We start from the raw sequence: 21602 nt of genomic DNA, 5'->3' as shown, positions 1-21602 counted from the left end.
TAAAATCCATCTTCTACAGCCTGGCTTTGTAAGTCTCATACCCTGAATAATCATTATACTACCAACTCCTCTCTACCATCTCCCTCCATCATTATTTCCTCGCTGTTATACTTTTTCCTTTCTCCCCTCTTCCTTCATTTACTCTCACCCACCTGTCATATTTATTTGTACTTCACCCCCAGCTTTGAAATCTTGTGAATCTGTATAGCACACTAAATATAGAATTTTCAAAACATATAAAAACTGCTACAAGTCAAAAACTAAATACTGTATGTAAATGTAGCTAACTTTTTCATTGTTAAAAACTATGCATGTATGTATGTTACTATGTGTTCTGAAGTGCATTATGTAAACATAAGTGACTGTTTGACTACTTAATCTCTGTATCTGGAGTGTTTCTCCCTGGGCCTCCACTGAAAAAGGGCCTGTGTCCAGTCGGACTTTCTCTGTAAACAAATGTAAAATAAATAAAATTAGTTTGTACAAGTTATCAACTGGTTTATGTTTTAAAAAAAATCATTTGTGGTAGTGTATACTTTGAGTTCCAGTATGTGTATTCTTGCTTATGCATTTCTGTATACATTCCTTTTTGACGTAGTATTTCCTTGTTAGGGTACCCCTGAATGAATTTATGCATATCATTTGACCACGGTTTTAATAAACGTATAAGGTTTGCAACAATTCATGTGTACTGCTTTTTTGTCTCTCTCCTTTTTGCAGATTTTAATAGAATTTTGTGCAGGAGGAGCTGTAGATGCGGTAATGTTGGGTGAGTAGATTTTTTTTTCATATTAACAAAAGGCACACATGTTAACAAAACTGCACATTATTTTCCTTTTAAAACTGTGTGTGTGTATCTGTATACATAATGTATTTTAGAGGTTGTATGAGCCTGGCTTAGTGCTGCATAAAATTGATTGAAGACGTAATATGCACCAAATTTTATTTTACTTATTTTTCTCTTCACACTGACAGAATTATAAATACATAAAGTAAATACATGGAACAGGGACAGTATTCTCAATAGATATCATTAATATTGCAATTTCTAATGCAAATTTGTTAAAGGTGACCATGGACATCAGTGCTCTGACTATATTTTTGCAGTATTCAGACATCAATCAGTAGGGCCATGTGATGCGAACCCTACTTATTTCATATGTGTTGCTGAACTGAACAGTCATCTAGCTTAGTGAAGTTCGTTGGTTGGTCTTGAACAGTTCCAAAGAAATTTATTTTTTCTTTGTCATCTGGTGTGCCCATTTTATAAAGCCAGTTGTATACTTTGTGTATTTTTATCATGAAGTATCTACCAGAACTTACCAGCAAGTTCTGTAGAGAGTTTCAGGTACTCTTCCCCCAAGATTATTATCTTAAGCTGCTTACGCTGATCATTTTCAAGAAGACTTGTCCCCCGGCTGCTTAAAGCCTTAATGTATTGGGTGCTCTAACCACTTTTTAAGTATAAAATTTTGCATTTTAAACTTTTAGAAAAACAGATTTGAATTGTAAAACAGAATTTCAGGAAACGTTTTGTGATTAAGCATTGCTTTAACATTGTATCTGATGTTCATCTTCGTTCATTCCTTACTGATGGGTTATCGGTTCCGTCCTCTGAGCCGAGCCGGCCTCATACCAAGCTCGTGTCAGCCAAAAACTCTTGAGCCAAGATTTTACCCATAATGCTCTGCTCCCTGTTACCTCAGATCTCGTTTGCAGATTGCTGTACAGCCATGTCAAGCCAGTCTCTCTCGGGTAAGTGAACTAATTTTTTGAAGTTTTTCTACTGTTGGTGTTTAGAAAGTTTTCAATTAGTTACCATCTCTATCTTCCTACTCTATCGCAACTTTGAGACTCTCTCCCTATAGTATTTTTCCTTTTCTTACCTTTGAGGTAATTCTCCATTGCCATCGTTGGTAATCTTTCTTCTCTCCCTTTCTTACCTTTCTGGGTAGTTTTCTTAACCTCTTGGTATTGTCGTCCTTCTCCCTTCATATCATTATGTTGGATAAGAAAAGTAGTGTTTTTTTCAAACAATGTATGGAATGTGGCCGTAAGCTACTGCTTTCTGATGGCCATGATTTATGTGTCTATTCCTTGAAAGTTTCCCACCTTTCAGTGAACCCTCCGTGTGGGATTTTAGAAATCTTTTGGCTAGGACTCTAAATGAAAGGAAGAATAAATCGATTCTAAAAGGCCTACTAAAAACTCCTTTCTGTGAGGCTATCTCTGGGTCGGAGGACTCACCCTCTCCTGCTAAACTCCGTTAGAAGCGTTCTTCCTCAAGGCTGCTCACTTCATCTCCCCCTGGAGATTGCAAGGAGTCGACTCACAAAAAGGTAAACATTTTGAGCCAGGTGCTGCCATCTGTGGTCCTTTCGGCCCCAGCCTTGGCACCGCCCTAGTTGATTCTCACTCCAGCTATCTCCTTTATCGGCACCGGAGTTCCCGGTGCAGACACTTAGGGCTCCGACAGTTTCGGCGCAGCCTTTATTGGCACCATCTCTACAGGTAGTTTCCTTCAGCACCATTGGTGCAGACTCCTTCAGCTCTGTCCTTGCCGATTGCTGTCAACCTTCGGAATACTGCCCTCTAAGGTGCAAATGCCTTCGGCATCAACATGCTGTTCGGTGCAGTCTTTATGAGCACCATAGTTACCGGTGCAGACACTTCCTCAATAGCACCGTATTCTCTGGTGCTGACATTTGCCACACCACCCTTTGTGGTGCAGACACCCTTGACACCCTATGGTGCTGCCTTTGTTGGCGCAGATAAACTCGACACCATTCTTCTAGGTGCAGTCACCCTCTGTTCAGGGCTCTGCAACACACGAACTAGCGAGGACCAAGTACTCTACTTCCTTGGATCAATTTGTGGGAAGCCAGTATAGCCCCTTTTTAGACAGGCCAGAATCTCCATCAGGTCTCTCAATGAGGTCGACCAGGAGCCTCTCAGAACAGGATGTGTTGCGACTTGACCTGTTGCTTGTGGCCAGGGGACTCTCTCAGCCATCTAAAGCTGCTTTCTCTCTTGCAGGTGACCATGTTTCTCCACAGACTCCAACTTACTCCTCCTTTGACTTCCAGGGAAGCATCGAAGACCCTTCCTTCGACACCAACAGTGGACCTCACTTTGAAGCCGGAGTTGTCCTTGTGGCCGTCTGGGCACCGGGCCCTTCTCAGGCTAGTGGCTGTGTCATGAGGGTAGGCATTCTTGGTTCCATGCCAATTTTTTCTGTGGCACCCTCCAGGAATCCTCCTCCCCTCACGCTCCACAGTCCTCTTGAGACCCCTGGTCTGGGAGGTCGGATCGGGGTGTGACCCCAGTTCTAAGGTTGTTGTGCTCTGTTCCCGGCTCCCATCGCTCTTCGGCTGGTCTGGCCTTCCAGGCCATGGAGAGGGCACTTGCCTCTGTTGGCAAAACCTCCCTGTCGGAGTCCTTGCCCCCCTCTGTGCTGCAACTGTTGCAAGCCGCAGCTGTTGGACCCTGGGCACAAGGGCCTCAAGTTTTTCCCCTCAGGAGAACTACCCACTGGGGAAGTCCCTTGCAAGGCTTCATGCAAGAGAAAGCACATGGACTCCACTGAGGAGTCTTTGACTGAAGATACGGACTTTGATGATGGGGAAGGGTCCCCACGGTCACCCTCTGAGATCTCCTTTGGTGACATCCTGAAGATCCTAAAAGGGGCGACTGGAAGTCCTCCAACCCTTCCTCAGAAGAATCCATATTCCTGCAGGCCTTTCGTGCCCAGCCCCCTACCTCCTGGGATACTCCACCGGCCGATGAGCTTGTCCAGCTCATCGTCCAGTCTGCATGGAAGGCTCTTGACACCTTGGAAGCTATACCTCAGAGGCCTGACAAGATTTTATCTCCCCCAGCTGAGCATCCCCATTGGTCCAAAGGTCTTCCAGTAGATGCTATGGTGATGGCAGCTGCAACCAAAAAAGACTTGACAGAAGAGAGACTGTCCATCTGCCCAACAAGGAGTCCTGGGCGATAGACAGACTGGGGAAGTGTGTGTTTGCTTCATCGACCTTCACTGTAAGGTCCTTGAACTACTTGGCACACTTTACGCGGGTCTAGAGGGACCTTGTCAAACAACTCTCGAAACCTTGGCAGGAGCTGATGTTCTTCGTTACACATTGCTGCAGTCCTTACTATTGGGTAGTCCGCTGTCCAGTCGGCCCGAATACCAGAGTATATGGCTGACGTCGGTCAGGGCGCATTAGACTGACGTCAGTACGTCAGGGTACTAATGCGCATGACCGACGTCATATCCTCAGTCTTTTTTGCCGCATGGTCCGATGCAGAAGCAGTTTTGCGAGTGCAGGTTGGCGTTCTGAAATATTTCCGAAACCGGAGTTTCAGACCGAATCAGAGTTGGCTAAGTACCCGTTGGGAGCATTTTGGTTTTTCTTGCCTCAGTATTTAACCGGATGTCAGAAAAAGTGAATAACTGTATTTCTTGTGGGAAACAGATACCTCATAGGGATTACCATACATTGTGTATACCTTGTTTAGGGCCTGAGCACGACGTTGTTGGTTGCCGCTCTTGTGCTAGGTTTAACAAACGCACTATTAAGAGGAGGTTAGACTGTGCCAGGTTAGTGTTTGGGAAGCGTTGCAATTATAAAATGCCGTCGGATGCTCCGCCCGCTTCGTCCAAGAAGCGCAAGGACAAAACAGCGAAGCCTAGGGTTGATGAACCGGCAGTCCCAGACGTCGGTTCTTTAGGAGGCTCAGTGGAGCCTGAGGTTTTGCCAGGAGTTTCTATGGAGTCTCAGGCAGAAACTTTACTGTTACAGGATGTACCCTCTCAGGAGGTAGGCCAGGCTGAGGGGGCTTCTCAGGTAACTGTTCTTCCCTCTCTTCCCAAAGTAATTCGAGCCTCTCCTTCTGTTGCCAAAACTTCTTTGAGAGGTAGGCCAAGTTCAGCTTCAGTGGGGGCTTCTCCTAGCATTTCGGGTTCTGTACCTAAGAAACATATGCTTAAAATGGCAGAAGATTTGATTACTATGATTAGAGGTTCTATGGGCCCTCCTGATAAGAGGCCTAGGGTGGAACCGAGTTTGACAGTTTTGAACAGTGTTCAGAGGCTTCTGAGTCTTCTGCGGAAGATTTGCAGGAGTATCCTCCTTATTCTGATTCTGATGTGGATGATGCCACTCCTACAGCTTCTCCTCCTGAGGATTTTTCATTTTCAGAGACTCTGCATTCCATGAGGGAGCACTTTAAATGGGAAGGCCAGGATTACTCTGATTCCAGGAAAAGGCTTAGGGAATTCTTGTTTTTACCCCAGCATAGGCCCTTAGCTATACCTCCTGTGTTGAATGTGGTGGAAGATGTTTTTGCAGAGGCTTCCCTGAACCCTGACTCTTTGCCTCCTGCTCCTGTTAAACCTGATAGGTACTATAGGGTGCCCGAAGCTCATAAGTATTTATTTAAGAGTCCTAGGGCGGACCCAGAAACTGTTTCTCAGGGGCCTAAAGGTGTTAAGGCCTCTGTGGTTAGAAATCCTGTTCCCACTGGTAAAGAGGCAAGGGCTTTGGATAGGTGGGGAAAGAAAGTGTATACTTCTTCCACTCTAGCCATGAGAGCGTTGAATTGTCAGTTTCACATGCTAAAATATCAAAATTATCTCCTTTCACAATTGAAATCTAAGGTGGATGCTTTGGCGGAAGGTATTGAGTGTAAAGAGTTGCTGGATTTGGTTTATGTGTCTGAACAAGTGGGTAAGCATTCTTTGCAATGTGGTTTTGATGCTGTACAGGCCTCCTCGAGGGTGGCTGCCACTAGTTCTGTTCTTCGCAGGCATGCCTGGTTGAGGGATCAGAATTTAGCTGAGCATGTTAAGACGAGGATTTTGGATGCTCCTTTACAGTCTGATGTGTTGTTTGGTTCGCCTGTGGAAGCAGTTTTAAAGAAAATGGAGGACAAAGCTAAGTCTATGCAAACTGTTAAGGATTTTTTGCAGGTGCAGCCACCGAAGTTTAGTAGAAATTGGCCTGCTAAGGGGTGGACATATCCTGCTTATGATTCCCAGTCTAGGGGTAGGTCTAGACGTGGTAGGGGCAGAACTCAAGGTTCTTTTAGGCCTAGAACAGGGAGTTCACCTGCTCAGACTTCTGGTGAGGGCAGGGGTCAGTCCTTTCGTAAACCAGCCCAATGACCTGCCTTTTCAGCTGCCAGTAGATTCTCGTCTGGCAGCTCCCTTGGGAGGAAGACTGTCTCTTTTCAAGGAAAATTGGGATTTAATTACTCAAGACAGATGGGTGTTGGACATCATTCACCAAGGTTACAGATTTTATTTCCATACAATGCCCCCTTTCAAAGGCATGCCAGACGTTCCTCCTCCACAAAGAAAAGAGGCTCAAAGGCAAGTTTCTCAGTTACTCCAGATGGGGGCCATTCAGCCAGTCCCTGTATCAGAAAGGGGCCTAGGATTTTACTCTCGCCTGTTCCTAGTACCAAAAAAGGGGAACACGTGGAGACCAATTTTGGATTTATCTCTCCTCAACACTTATCTGGACATTCCCAAGTTCAAGATGTTGACGTTACAACAGCTTTTACCTCTGCTGGGCAAAGATCACTGGATGGTAACTTTAGATCTCAAGGAAGCTTACCTTCATGTGCCCATAAGGCTAAGTTGCAGGAAGTATCTGCGGTTTCGAGCTGGAAATTCTCATTATCAGTTCTCTGCATTGCCCTTTGGCTTATCTACTGCGCCCAGAGTATTCACAAAGGTTCTGGCTCCAGTGATAGCTTACTTCAGGCTACAAGGAATTCAAATCTATCCTTACTTGGACGACTGCCTGATTCTGGCTCAAGAAAAGGAAAACCTTCTACAGCATCTGGAATATGTTATAGCAGTGCTAAGATGCCTAGGGTATTCTGTGAACGAAATAAAGTCCAGTCTAGTACCCTCTCAAGACATGTGCTTTCTGGGTGTGAGACTGAATACAGCAGCCCAGATGGCCTTTTAACCCCGGACAAACAAAAGAGTCTATCACTTTACTTCCATCAACTATCTCATCAGTCCGTGCTGACTGCAAGGACAGTCCTTCAAGCATTAGGGTTCATGGCATCTTGTATTCTGGTGCTTCCCAATGCCAAACTGCATATGAGGAAGCTACAATGGTATCTCAAAAATGTATGGACACAGCACTGCCAAGATTTGGACACTGTCATTCAAATAATACCTTGCCTTCAAAAGAATTTTTGTGGTGGGCTCAGGAATGTCACCTAAACAAGGGACTCTCTGTGACCCGGCCAGAGGCGAGTCAGATTTTAACGACAGATGCCTCGGACATTGCTTGGGGAGCTCATCTAAATGGAAAGTGGATACAAGATAAGTGGCCTGCCAGACTACAGCATCTACATATCAACATGAAGGAGATGTTAGCAGTCCAGTTTGCATTAATGGCTTTCAAGGAGTTACTTCTTCCAGGGCAGGTGTTGATTCTAACAGACAACACAACTGTCATGTGGTACATCAACAAGCAAGGGGGAACACATTCTTATCCTCTATGCAGGCAAGCAATGATTTTATAGGAGACTGCGCTAAGCTTGCAACTAACTCTTCAGGCAAGGTTTCTGCCGGGAGCACAGAACTCCTTAGCAGATGTGTTAAGCAGACAAATCATGGATCCCCACGAGTGGAAACTGGATCTTCATGTATTTCAGAAATTGACAGTGTCATGGGGAACTCCAGACATAGATCTGTTCGCTTCTCCACTAAACCACCAGCTGCCAAAGTTTTGCACAAAGGGGTTTCATCACACAGCTTGGAAAGTGGATGCTCTGTCTTTCAGTTGGAAAAACCTTCATGTGTATGCCTTTCCACCTCTGCCTCTTCTTCCAAAGGTGCTATTAAAAGTCAGACAAGACAGGCCAAGGATGATTTTGATAGCTCCGGATTGGCCTCGGCAACACTGGTACCCACTACTAAGGAGTCTGGTAAGGAAGCCTCCATGGCCTTTACCTTTGATTCCTCATCTGTTATCGCAGAAGGACGGTCATCTGCTCAATGTCAAGCTTCACTCTCTTCATCTAACAGCCTGGCATATTCTGTGTTGAAACGCAGCAGGTCTCAACTTCCTCAACAAGTTTTAAATGTGATTATGGAAGCTAGAAGACCTAGTACAAGGAAAGTGTACGCAGAAAAATGGAAGAGATTTTTATTTTGGAGTACAGCAAAGAATTTGGAGATTTCTGAGCCTAATTTGAGTGTGGCTCTTCAATATCTTACTGAGTTATTGGACAAAGGTTTGTCCTTCTCTTCCATTAAGATTCATGCTGCAGCAATTTCAGCTCACTATGATTGTGACCCACCATTGTTTTCGCATCCTTTGTTCAAGCAGTTTCTTAGAGGGCAAAGAATATAAGACCCCCAATAGAGCTCCTACTCCTGCTTAGGATCTCAATTTTGTGTTGGAAAAACTTACTCTACAACCTTTTGAGCCTGCGGCTACTGCTGAATTGAAATACTTGTCATGGAAGACTGCTTTTCTGTTGGCTATTACTTCTGCAAGAAGGGTGTCTGAGTTGCAGGCCCTTATGGCAGTAGAGCCCTTTTGATTTTCCATAAGGATAGGGTATCATTACGTACTAATCCTTCCTTTATGCCTAAGGTGGTTTCTAGTGTGGCTTTAAACCAAACTATTCATTTGCCTACTTTTTATGCAGACCCCCAAAATAAAGGGGAAAAGATTTTGCACACTTTAGATGTACACAGGCAATTGCGTTATTATTTAAGCAGGACTAAGGATTTTAGGCAGTCTCAGCAGTTGTTTGTTTCTTTTGCTTTGAGTTCGCAGGGCAAGCCTGTGTCAAAACAAACTATTTCTAGGTGGATTGGGTTTTGCATTGCATTTTGTTACTCCCATCATGGCAAGGAGATTCCAGCTGGGATTAGGCCTCATTCCACTAGGGCTACTGCCACTTCAACAGCATTTCTAAGGGGGGTGGCAACTAAGGATATTTTGGAGGCAGCTACTTGGAGTTCAGTGCATACTTTCTCTAAGCATTATCACCTTCCTATCTACTCTAAGTCTAGGGCTGGTTTTGCCACAGCTGTTTTGCAAGGCATGTTGTCAGCTCCTACTTCTTTATGATTTGCCAGCCTCCCTTACCTCTGCTTTGGGATTCTACCCAATAGTAAGGACTGCAGCAATGTGTAACGAAGAACATAGTACAGTTTTGTACCTACCATAAATGTAGATGTTCGAGGATACACATTGCTGCAGTCCAATTTACCCTCCCTCCTTCCCCTCTGTGTTTAGGGGTGGTTGTGTAGGTGAGGTTATATGCTGATATTTTTGTATATATTTTTGTATATATTGTACATATTTTTGGTGTAGGTATTTTGGGCCTTGTCTTTTTAGGGTCTTCTGACATCTGGGGCAAGAAAAGACTGAGGATATGACGTCGGTCATGCGCATTAGTACCCTGACGTACTGACGTCAGTCTAATGTGCCCTGACCGACGTCAGCCATATACTCTGGTATTCGGGCCGACTGGACAGCGGACTACCCAATAGTAAGGACTGCAGCAATGTGTATCCTCGAACATCTACATTTATGGTAGGTACAAAACTGTACTTTTCTTTTGAGGTGTGCAACAATGTAGCTTTTCAGTGACCCTAGAATCTATATCCAGTTCTTCCATGTGCCTCATTTCACACACAATGGAAGGAGCGGCAGGCACAGGCATAGTCATGAGACGTCATGCCTGTATGCGCCTTGGTGACTTTGCGGACTCCTTTAAGGCTTCCTTCATGAATGCCCCTATTGAGGCCTCTTCATTCTTTGGCCCTAAGATTAAAAATAAGCTGACAAGGTGTGAACAAGATGTTATAACCCTGTCTGCCATTGGTGTCCGACACACCATCCCTCAACGATTCTACTCCAGAAATCAGAGGAGAGGGAAGATGTGGTACAGAAAATCAAAGGGCTTTTTCCGTGAAGCACGTACCAAGTTCTCCCCTAAGTGCAGACAGGTAAACTCTAATGGAAGATGCCCCTTTTGGGGCAGGGGAGGTCTGCAAAACCGGAATTCCAGAGGTTTTTTCTCTATCCAGCCCTACCAGCGCTCCTGAAGCATTGCCCAACTGCTCTCCTCTGGAAGTGGTCGGGGGGTCGTTTTTCCATGTACCCCACTGCCGGGCAAACCATAACCACCGATTCTTTGGTACAACGAATAATATCCAGAGGCTACCTCATTCCCTTCCATCTCTGTCCCACTTCATCCAGAGACTTACCCGACGTCCCACCCAGTCAAAGGGAAGCAGCAGCACATGAAATCTGAAAGCTGATACAAAAAGTCATCCAAATGGTCCCCCTAGACCAGATAGGATACGTTTTTTACTCAAGGTTCTTTTTAGTGCCAAAAACGACAGGGGACTGGAGACCGATTCTGGGTCTCAGCTAACTAAACAAATTTGTAAAAACAGAGAAATTCCGGATGGTCATGGTGTGCTCTGTAGATCTTCAAGATGCATATTACCATATAAAAGTGGACAAGCGCTCAAGAAGATACCTCCGCTTCTGCATAGGAGCCAGTCACTACCAATTTCAAGCACTGCCCTTCGGTCTCTTTACAGTCCCCAGAGTGTTCAACAAATGCATGGGAGTGGTTATTGCTCGTCTGCGACTTCAAGTATTTCAGGCGTTTCCATACTTCGATGACTGGCTTCTTACCGACCCCACCAAACGTCTACTGGAAGAAGTCCTAGACTACACTCGTCTCACAGCTCAGTGCCTGGGAATCACTATAAACTGGGAGAAGTCCAACACCACCCCGACACAATCTTTAGAAATCATTGTAGTTCTGTTGGACACAAGGAATTGCACAGCATCTCTTCCAGATCACAGACTTCAGAGAATAAGACATCAGGTTCAGCCGGTAATCTGCCACCACAAATCCTCTGCTTGGTCCATACTTCAACTCTTGGGGTCGATGGCAGCCTCGATCACCATTATTCCTCTGGCCAGGTTCCACATGAGATTTCTTCAGTGGCTACTTCTCACTCTGTGGTACCCTCTACAACATCCTTTGTCTTTTCAGATAAGTGTAACTCAGAGATGCAAGCAAGATTTGCTCTGGTGGATGTCTCAAAATCCCCAACAATGGTCTCGCCCCTTCAGTCCTCATCAACCAAAAGCCATGGTGACCACAGATGCCTCCCTGATGGGGTGGGGGGCTATGTCTGGGAAACTGTCCAAGGCACCCACCTGGTCGGAGACAGAGGCCCATTTGCATATCAGTGTCCTGGAACTGAGGGCAGTGCTATTAGCGTTGCAAGCATTCCACTCAATCCTTCCGTTGGGCTATTGCAATCCAGTCAGGCAACATGTCAGTAGTCTGGTACATCAACAAGCAAGTGGGCACCAGATCTTATCCATTATGCCGAGAGGCTTTGAGAATATGGCAATGGGCGATAGCTTCCAACCGCTTTCTAATTGCACCTCACATTCCCAGGAGCTCCAGTGTGATAGTGGACAAATTGAGCAGGTGCATTCTACAACCTCATGAGTGGTCCCTCTATCCTGTGATAGTGGCAGAAATTTTCAACTGCTGGGGCCAGCCTTGCCGCAATCTCTTCACCTCCCCAACCAACTACAAGTGCAGCAACTACTTTGCCCTTATCCCCTTCGGGGACAGTCACTGAGAGATACTCTAGTCCACGCTTGGCCCTCTGGTCTGCATTATGCTTATCCTCCTCTACCCCTCATCTCCCATTTTCTGAAGAAAGCACGGCAGTTGAAGGGCAAAGTGATCTTTATTGCTCCATATTAGCCTCGACAAGTTTGGTTCCCCTTCCTCTGGCCTCACCTGTTAGATCGACCCTGGATTCTCAGTCCAACCCCGATGTTGATCTCCAGTCTGCAGGGCCTGACTCGCCCCAGTCTTACAAACCTGAAGCTGACAACTTGGATTCTCCACTTCCAGTGATTGCCAAGCAGGATAACCTTTCCACCCTGGTGCACAATATTTTTATTGCATCTCATAAACCATCCACCAGGATAATCTATCCCGGCAAATGGAAAAGGTTTACATTATGGGTAGAAAACAAACAATTAGACCCCTTGTCAGCCCCAGTTTCGGTGGTATTAATTACTTATCAGATCTTTTTCAGTCTGGGGTATCAGTCTCTACTGTTCGTGTTCATTTAGCTGCCATTTCTAATTTCCACATTGGCTTTCAGGACTCTTCACTCATGTGGCACAGACTCTCTAAGACTTTCTTGAAGAGCGTTTTTCACCTAAAACCTCCCTGTAGAGAACCAGTACAACTTTGGGATTTGGCCTGGGTTCTACAAGCCCTAACAGCTCCCCCCTTTGGACCTGTGTCTTCATGTGATTTAAAGTATCTCTCTTTGGAAAACTTTTTCTGGTTGCAATCACATTGGCCAGACGTCTGTCAGAACTTCAAGCCTTATACATCAAAGTCCCTACCTTATTTTCCATAAGGATAGAGTCTCACTGAGAACTAATTCTTCCTTTTTACCGAAAGTGGTGTCAGAGCGGTCTATCAACCAGTCTATTGACCTCCCAGTATTTTTTCCTAATCCTTCTAACAAGGGAGAATATTGCCTGCACTCCTTAGATGTTCACAGGCAAATACGTTTTTATTTGGACAGAACAAAATCTACCTGTTAATCAGACCAATTACTTCTGGCCTTTTCTGGACCAAGTCTAGGTCATGCTTTCGCTAAAGTTACATTGGCGTCATGGTTGAGAAATTGCGTTACCTTCATCTACAACAAGAACAACATCACCTTGCCTCACAAAGTGAAAGCACATTCTACAAGATCTGTGGCAACTTCAGCAGCTTTCCATGCAAGGGCTTCCCTCTATGACATTTGCTCAGCTGCGACTTGGCCCAAATCCCATACTTTTATCCTTCATTACAAATTGGATTTGGCCTCCAGAGGAAGAGCTTCTTTTGGTTCCATGGTGCTCAGGAATGTCCTTCCATGAGGGCCGCCCAGGGATACAGGTAGATGGGGACTGCCCCATCAGTAAGGAATGAACAAAGATTAACAACATCAGATAAAGAAGTTATGGCTTACCATAATGTTCTATCTGTGTTGTTGATCTTAGTTCATTCATTACTCCCCATCCTCCGTTCTCCTCCAGAGGTTCCTGGTGGATCTCATATGCTCCTTTTTCCATTATTGTAGGTCTGTTATGACCAGAGGTAGCCTCTACTTTTGTCTATCAACTTGCAAACTCGATTTGAGGTAACGGAGCAGAGCGTTGTGGGTAGGATCTTGGCTCTAGAGTTTTTGGCTGATGCAAGCTTGGTATGAGGCCGGCTAGGTTCAGAGGACGGAACCGATAACCCATCAGTAATGAATGAACGGAGATCAACACAGATGGAACGTTATGGTAAGACATCATTTCTTTTTATTGTTGACTATTTTTCTGTAATATTTTAGCCATTGCATGTGTAGTTTTAAGTTAAAAAGTTAATGTATTGGTAGTAGTTTTCTCTGCTTTTTGCATAATTTTATGGATTTTAAATTGCTTCCAAACTGTTTTGCAGAAGTGTAAGCCACATTAATACAGATGTTTAACTAGGTTTGTACAGGCATTCATTGCACTTAAATCCTGATATTTATTATAAGCTGTAGGCAGTTAATAGTGAATTTTGACAGAGTTGAGTGCGTCTCAGGAAGAATAGTAATGATCAAGATGTTCTTCGTGTTTCACTGTTGCAGTAATCACACTTGGGTTATCCTGCCAAGGGTAGCCCTCAGTCATCCTGAACACCAGAGGCTTAGTATTTCTATGTCGGTTGCTGTTGCTTCAGGACTGACGTCAGGTCATCAGGTGTATAAAAACAGGCAGCCGACGCCATTACATCAGTTTTTCTTGCAGAGGAGCCTGAAGCAGAAGCAGTTTGCACGAGTACCGGTCGGCCGCTACCTGAGTTTTCATTTCCGAAATTGAGTAATGCTGAAGACAGCACCACAGTGATGTGGTACATAAACAAGCAAGAGAGTACTAAATACTGTTCCCTTTTCAGACTTGCAGTGATAGTATGGGAGGTAGCAACTGTGTTCAGATGTTTATCGTGTTACCTTGCTGCAGTCATCATGCTTGGGTTATCCTGTCGTCAGGCGGTCCCGCAGACGGCCGGATTTCCAAAGTCTTGGTCTGACGTCGGTTGCTGTCGCCTCATCCCTGACGTCAGTGCACCAGGGGTACATATATTGCAACCGACTCCCATTTTCTTCAGTCTTTCTTGCCGCGCGGTGCCCGAAGCAGAAGCAGTTCGCAAGTGCCGGTCGGCCGACTCCTGCGATTGTCGAATTCGAATTTCAGACCAAAGTCTTCTATAAAGCTAAGTACCCCGTTGGGGAAACTTTTCTTGCCTCAGACCGATGTCAGAAAAAGTTAACAATTGCATTTCTTGTGGGAAGCAAACACCTCATAAGGATTTCCATTCTTATTGCATACCTTGCCTAGGCCCTGATCACGACGTCCCTTCTTGTCGATTTTGTGCTAGGGTTTAATAAGTGTACTATTAAAAGATGATTTGATTTCGCACGTCACTTGTTTGGTAGAAAATTTAATTATAACATGCCGTCGGAGCTACCGACTACCAGCGTGCACAAAAAGTGCAGGGATAAGGACCAACAGCCCAGGCCTAAGCCAGATTCCGAGGCCTCAGTTGATCCGGTCTCCGGTTCTCAGTGAGGCTCCGATGCAGCCCCTGACTACCACAGTTCTGGAACCCGAGATCGCTACGGATATTTTGACAGAATGTACTAGGCTGACGCAGCCTTTTACTTCAGGACCTTCCGATTTACCTTCTAAGGACGTCGGTGCTTCTGAAACACCTTCGGTTTCTGAAGGCGTTTTCAGACCAACGACTCAGTCAAAACGTTTTCCAAGTCGAAGACTCCTTCTAAATCTAAAAAGCCCACACTTCAGTCTCCTGTTCAAGGCCCTATGCCTAAGAAACAGATGCTCAAAATGGCTGAAGATTTGATTTCTCTTATCAGGGGTTCACAGCCCCCTCCTGACAAAAGGCCTAGACAAGAGGAAGATTCTGCTTCCTCTGAGCAACTGTCTATTTCTTCAGATTCCTCTGAGGACCAAGACAATTCCTTCTCTCCTTATGAAGATTCTGATGCTGAGGACTCTATTCCCTCAGCTTCCCCTCCTGAAGACTACTCTTTTGGGGAAACTTTACACGCTATGAGGGAACATTTCCACTGGGAAGGTCAGGATTATTCTGATTCCAAGAAAAGGCTCAGAAAGTTTGTTTTACGCCCCCAACACTGACCTCTAGCCATCCCACCTGTTTTGGACATTGTGGATGATGTCTATTTAGAATCCAGTTTCAACCCAGACTCTCTACCTCCTGCTCCGGCTAAGCCTGACAGATACTACAGAGTACCTGATTCCCATAAATTTCTTTACAAAAGCCCAGTAGCTGACCCAGAGACTATCTCCCAGGGTCCCAAGGGGGCTAAGGCTTCCATGGCTAAAAACCCAGTACCTTCTGAGAGGGATTCAAGAGCACTAGACAGGTGGGAAAATGTTTACACCTCAGCCACATTAGCAATGAGGGCACTAAATTGTCAATTTCATATGCTTAAGTATCAGCAATTTCTAATCTCTCAGTTAAAACAAAAGATAACCTCCCTCCCTCAACAAACTGAATTGAAAGAAGTACAGGATTTGTTGCACACCACTGAGCAGGTGGGCAAACATACCTTACAATGTGGGTTTGATTCTTTGGAGGCCTCCTGCAGAGCAGCTGGCACTGGATCAGTTATACGTAGGCATGCTTGGTTAAAGGAACAAAGTCTGTCTGATCATGTTAAAGCAAAACTACTAGATGCTCCCTTACAGTAAGGATGTTCTTTCTGGAGTTAAAGCAGAAGAAGTCTTAAAGAAAATGGAAGATAAGGCAAAGTCAATGCAGACAGTCAAAGATTTCCTACAAGTACAACCCCCTCGCTTCAGCAGAAACTGGCCAACAAAAAAATTGGTCCTTTCCAGCCACTGACAGACCTCAGAGGGGTAAATACAGGCGCCCAAGGGGCAGAGGACAACCACAAGCCCAGTATAAGCCTCGCCAATGAGGCACTTCAACCCAGAACGGAGGAGAAGGCAGGTCTCAACCCACCAGAAGGCAAACTCAATGACTTGCACCTTGGCTGGCCAAACAAAACTCTTTTGTCAGCCCCCTTGGGGGGAAAACTAGCACTTTTTGCAGACAACTGGCACATGGTCACAAAGGACAAATGGGTCCTAGACATAATTTTACGAGGATACAGATTCCACTTTCACACCTTGCCAATGAAAAGAGGAATGCCAAACCTGCCACAAAACCAATGGGCAGAGGCACAAAGATAAATTACAGCTCTCATGGACATGAGAGCCATTCAACAGGTACCAATTCGAGAGCAAGGCCAAGGATTTTACTCAAGGCTCTTTCTAGTACCCAGAAAGGACAATGCTTGGAGAGCAATTCTGGACCTTTCAATTCTAAACACTTGCAAGTTCCCAAATTCAAGATGCTATAACACTACAGCAGCTACTTCCCATGTTGGGCAAGGAAGCATGGCTTGTAACGTTGGACCTCAAGGAGGCATACCTGCATGTCCCTATCAGACAAAGTTGCAGAATATACCTCCGTTTCATTGCAGGTTCAACCTATTGTCAATTCTCTGCACTGCCCTTTGGCTTATCTACTGCACCCAGAGTTTTCACAAAATGCCTGGCACCAGTAATTGCATACTGCAGATAAAGAGGAATTCAAATATATCCATACCTGGACGACTGCCTCATCCAAGCAGAAAGCAAAGACATTCTCTTACATCATCTGTTTTTTGTGAAGCATCTACTAAATTGTCTGGGGTACACAGTAAATGAAAAGAAGTCAAAACTAGTACCCTCACAAAAAATGACATTCCTGGGTGCCAGCTTGGACACAACGGCCCAGAAGGCTTATCTTACACCAGACAAGCATCTACAACTGAGTCAATATTTCAAGACAATGGCAGCAAAGACCCAATTAACTGCAAGAAAAATTCTGCAGGCTTTGGGCTTCATGGCATCTTGCATTCTGATAATACCATTTGCAAAACTGCATACGAGAAAATTACAGTGGTACCTAAAAAGCGTATGGTCTCAACACAGCGATATCTCTCATTCCCTGCCTTCAACAGGAGTTTCTATGGTGGTCACAGGCATGTCACCTCAACAAGGGTCAGCCTTTCACCTTGCCCCCAGCCAGGCAAACTATCACAACAGATGCTTCAGACTATGCCTGGGGGGCACACATGGCAGGACAATGCATTCAAGGCCTATGGACTGCAGAACAAAGAAAACTGCACATAAATCCAAAAAGAGATGCTAGCTGTACAGTAAGCTCTGACAGCCTTCCAGGATCTACTACATCCAAGACAACTTGCAATAAAGACGGACAACACCACAGTAATGCGGTACATAAACAAGGGGGCACACATTCCTACCCTCTTTGCAGGCAAGCAATGACTTTATGGAACACAGCTCTGGCCTACCAAGTCCAGTTACAAGCTCAATTCCTGCCAGGACAGAAAAACACATAGGCAGACGACCTAAGCAGAAACATCAAAGATCCCCACGAGTGGAAAATTAGACCCACAAATATTTACAATGATAACTCAAAAATGGGGCCTTCCAAATATAGACCTGTTTGCCAGTCTTCAAAACTACCAACTGACAAAATTTTGTACAAGGGCATTCCACCATCAAGCTTGGAAAGTGGACGCTCTCTCCTTCAGTTGGAAAAACCTGACAGCATATGCCTTTCCTCCACTACCTCTTCTCACAAAGGTTCTTTTGAAGGTCAAAAAGGAGAAACCACGACTGATTCTCATAGCCCCAGACTGGCCATGCCAGCACTGGTACCCGCTATTGAAGAATATGGCTCACAGCCCACCATGGATATTGCCTCAAATACCCCATTTGCTCACGCAACAAAACAAGCAGATTCTACACAGCCAGCTCAAAACCTTAAGCCTGGCTTCTTGGCAAATCTAGTAAACATCCAACCAGCCCCGCTTTCACAAGCAGTTCTGGATGTTATTCTGGAAGCCAGGAGGCCAAGCACCAGGAAGGCTTCCTCGGACAAATGGAAAAGGTTTTCTGCCTGGAACCAAGCTAAAGGCCAAGACAAAACTCAGCCTCATATGCCTCACATTCTGCAGTATTTAGCTGAGATGTTGCACAAAGGACTTTCCTTCTCAGTTAAAATCCATGCTTCAGCTGTTTCAGCTCACTACGACACGAATCCACCTTTATTTTCAAATCCTCTACTAAGGCAGTTCCTCAGAGAGGCAAAAAACATTAGACCACCTAGAAGAGCTCCTACACCAACATGGGACCTCAACTTTGTTCTGGAAAAACTAATGTTACCTCCCTTTGAACCAGCTTTCTCTGCAGACCTTCAGTTCCTGTCTTGGAAGACTGCCCTGCTCCTGGCAATAACTTCTGGTAGGAGAGTCTCAGAATTACAGGCACTAATGGCAGTGGAACCTTTCTTCATTTTTCATCAAGACAGAGTTTCTCTACGAACTAATCCTTCCTTCATGCCTAAGGTGGTTTCCAGTGTAGCTTTAAATCAAACCATCCACCTACCTACTTTCTTCCCCAATCCACAGAACAAAGGTGAGAGACTCTTGCATTCCTTGGACATTCACAGGCAGCTTCGTTACTACTTGGATAAAACTAAGGCTTTCAGAAAAACTGACCAGCTCTTTGTATCCTATGCTACAACTTCTCAAGGGAGGGCTATATCCAAACAAACCATTTCTAAATGGATAGGCCATTGCATACGATTCTGTTATACCCATCATGGGAAACCAGTTCCTCCTACCATTAGATCCCACTCTACCAGGGCAACAGCTACCTCTACAGCCTTTCTCAGGGGGGTTCCTACAAAAGAAATTTTAGAAGCTGCAACTTGGAGTTCTGTACACACCTTCACCAAACACCATCACTTACCTCTTTACTCTAAGTCCAGGGCGGGCTTCACCACTGCAGTTCTGCAGAGCCTCATTGCCTCCACTAACCCTCTATGATACCTCCCCCCTACCTTAGCTTTGGGATTCAACCCAAGTGTGATGACTGCAGCAGGGTAACACGATGAACATAGTACAGTTTTGTACCTACCATAAATGTAGATGTTAGAGTGTTCACCCTGCTGCAGTCCAGGTTACCCTCCCTCCATCCCCTCTGATCTTCTGGCTAAATCTTTGCTATGCCTTACTGATGTATTTGCTTATAGCTGAAGGGATTTTGTGTTTGTGCAGTGTTCACACCATTTGGTACTAAATCTGATCACCCTTTTGGGGGCACCTGATATCTGGGGCAAGAAAAACTGAAGAAAATGGTGTCAGTTGCAATATATGTACCCCTGGCGCACTAACGTCAGGGATGAGGTGACAGCAACTGACGTCGGACCAAGACTTTGGAAATCCGTCCGACTGCGGGACCGCCTGACGACAGGATAACCCAAGTGTGATGACTGCAGCAGGGTGAACACTCGAACATCTACATTTATGGTAGGTACAAAACTGTACTTTTGACTCTTCAGGCCTTATACATTCCTTCAATGCAAAACATGGTAGCAGACGAGCAAAGCAGGACCAGAACAGACCCTTGGAAATGGAAACTGCACCCTGAGGTCTTCCAGGAATTTGCCCAAATGTGGAAAATGCCAAGTAACTCAGTCTCTTCTAAGAGCATATAACTAGAGAGATTTTTCTCCAGGATTCCTTGCAGACGGGCCTAGAAGACAGATGCCTCTCATTCACAGGGACAGGAATGCTCCTGAATGCTGTTTTACCTTTTCCATTGATCTCTTGGGTTGTTCTAAGGATGCAGAAGGACTCCCCAAAGATTGTGGTAATGACTTTTTTTTTTTTTTTTGAAACTGGCCAGGTGCAGTTACTACAGACTTTCCCTCACTGGCATTTATTCACACAAGACATGGAGTGTTTGATGTACCCCAATATAAAAGCTCTTCGCTGAGTATTTGGATGATAGAATTTTGATACATATATATGACTTCCAAGTAGCAGTTTAGTATCTTTCAATATTTGCTGCACAATCTTGGGGGAAAAAAAGGTGCCTAAAAGGTAAGGAGAGAAGATTTTCTATTTGGTATGGTTCCAAGAACCTGGACTCTTTTAAGGCTTACTGCCACTAGTTTTTTTTTTTTTTTGACTTATTCTCCTCTTTCTCATCTGGCCCTTATGTTTATCAGTCTTCATTTGTCATCCATTTTTGCTTGCCTACCATTTGATCCCTCCTTTCATCCTATGCCCAAGTTAACCAAGTTATGCAGTTTTTGAAAGGGGTTTTACATGTTTGTCTACTTAGAAAACTGGTGGCTGCTCCTTGGATTTTAGCTTTGTTCTTGAAAAGCGTAGTCTGAATCAGCTCAGTGGACTGATTTGAGGATGTTATTCGTGTTTCACTGTTGCAGTCATTACATTTGGGTAATCCTGCTGGCAGGTTGCCCTCAGTCAGCCTGAATTCCAAAGTCCTGGGTCCTGCGTTGGCTGCTGTCGCCACTTCCCTGAAGTCAGGTTGTCAGGGGTATAAAAGAAGCAGCCGATGCCATTTTCTTTAGTCTTTCTTGCCGTGCGGTTCCCGAAGCAGAAGCAGTTCACAAGTGCTGGTTGGCTGACTCCTGAGATTTTCATGTTCGAGTTTCAGATCCGAAGTCTTCAATAAAACTAAGTACCCCGTTGGGAAAACTTTTTTCTTGCCCCAGACCGATGTCAGAAAAAGTAAATAATTGTATTTCTTGTGGCAAGCAAATACCTCATAAGGACTTTCATTCTTACTGTATTCTTTGCCTAGGCCCTGATCACAACGTTTCTGGTTGTCAGTTTTGTGCTAGATTTAACCAACGCACTATTAAGCGTCGGTATGATTTTGCTTTAAACTATTTCGGACGCCGGTTTAATTACCCAGAAATGTCATCGGATAGCCATCCGACTACCGGAGATCACAAAAAAAAACGCAAAGAAAAGGAGAGGGAGAGAGAGAGACAACCGAGGCCCAAAACTGACGACGAAGCTTCTCCTAAGCCAGTCGCTGGTTCGCCAGTTCTCAGTGAGGTGCTTTCGCAGCCCCTTATGCCCACTACTTTAGAGTCGCAGGCTGCTACCGACTCCCATGTGGAGTCTGCTATGCCGCTGGAAACTCAAGGCATTGGAGCCTCGGATACTATTCCTTCAGATGGGTCCTGAGCCGCTGAGCAGGCACCGGCTTCTGAGGGTGTATTCAGACCTAAACATCTTTACATTAAACTGACTTCAGCTTCAAAGGCAAAGACTAAAGCACCTTCTAAAGCAAAGAAACGCTCGAGCCACGTGGACAGGCCTCTATGCCCAAAAAACAGATGCTCAAAATGGCCGAAGACTTGTTTACCTTGATCAGGTGTTCCCATCCCCCTTCTGATAAGAGGCCTAGGCAAGAGACTGACTATGAATCTTCAGATCAGGTTTCTATTTCTTCAGATTCCTCTTCTGATCAGGAGTACTCTTTCCCCCCCTATGAGGATTCTGATGCTGAAGAATCTAT

General features: G+C 45.0%; 1 protein-coding gene across 2 annotated transcripts in view; it reads left to right on the top strand.

Annotated features, from left to right (window-relative positions):
- Positions 1-21602, top strand: part of SLK (STE20 like kinase) — a 2579008-nt gene that overhangs the window by 323442 nt on the left and 2233964 nt on the right. For both annotated transcript variants that reach the window (XM_044055960.1, XM_044055959.1), the window contains exon 3: positions 721-769. In XM_044055960.1, the coding sequence (XP_043911895.1) occupies positions 721-769 (49 nt within the window). The remainder of the gene's footprint in view (positions 1-720; positions 770-21602) is intronic.

This window comes from Protopterus annectens, chromosome 14.part0, assembly GCF_019279795.1.
Source record: "Protopterus annectens isolate FY-2018-M chromosome 14.part0, PAN1.0, whole genome shotgun sequence".
NCBI classification, from domain to species: Eukaryota; Metazoa; Chordata; order Ceratodontiformes; family Protopteridae; genus Protopterus; species Protopterus annectens.
This window is presented reverse-complemented; position numbering and strand designations above follow the sequence as displayed.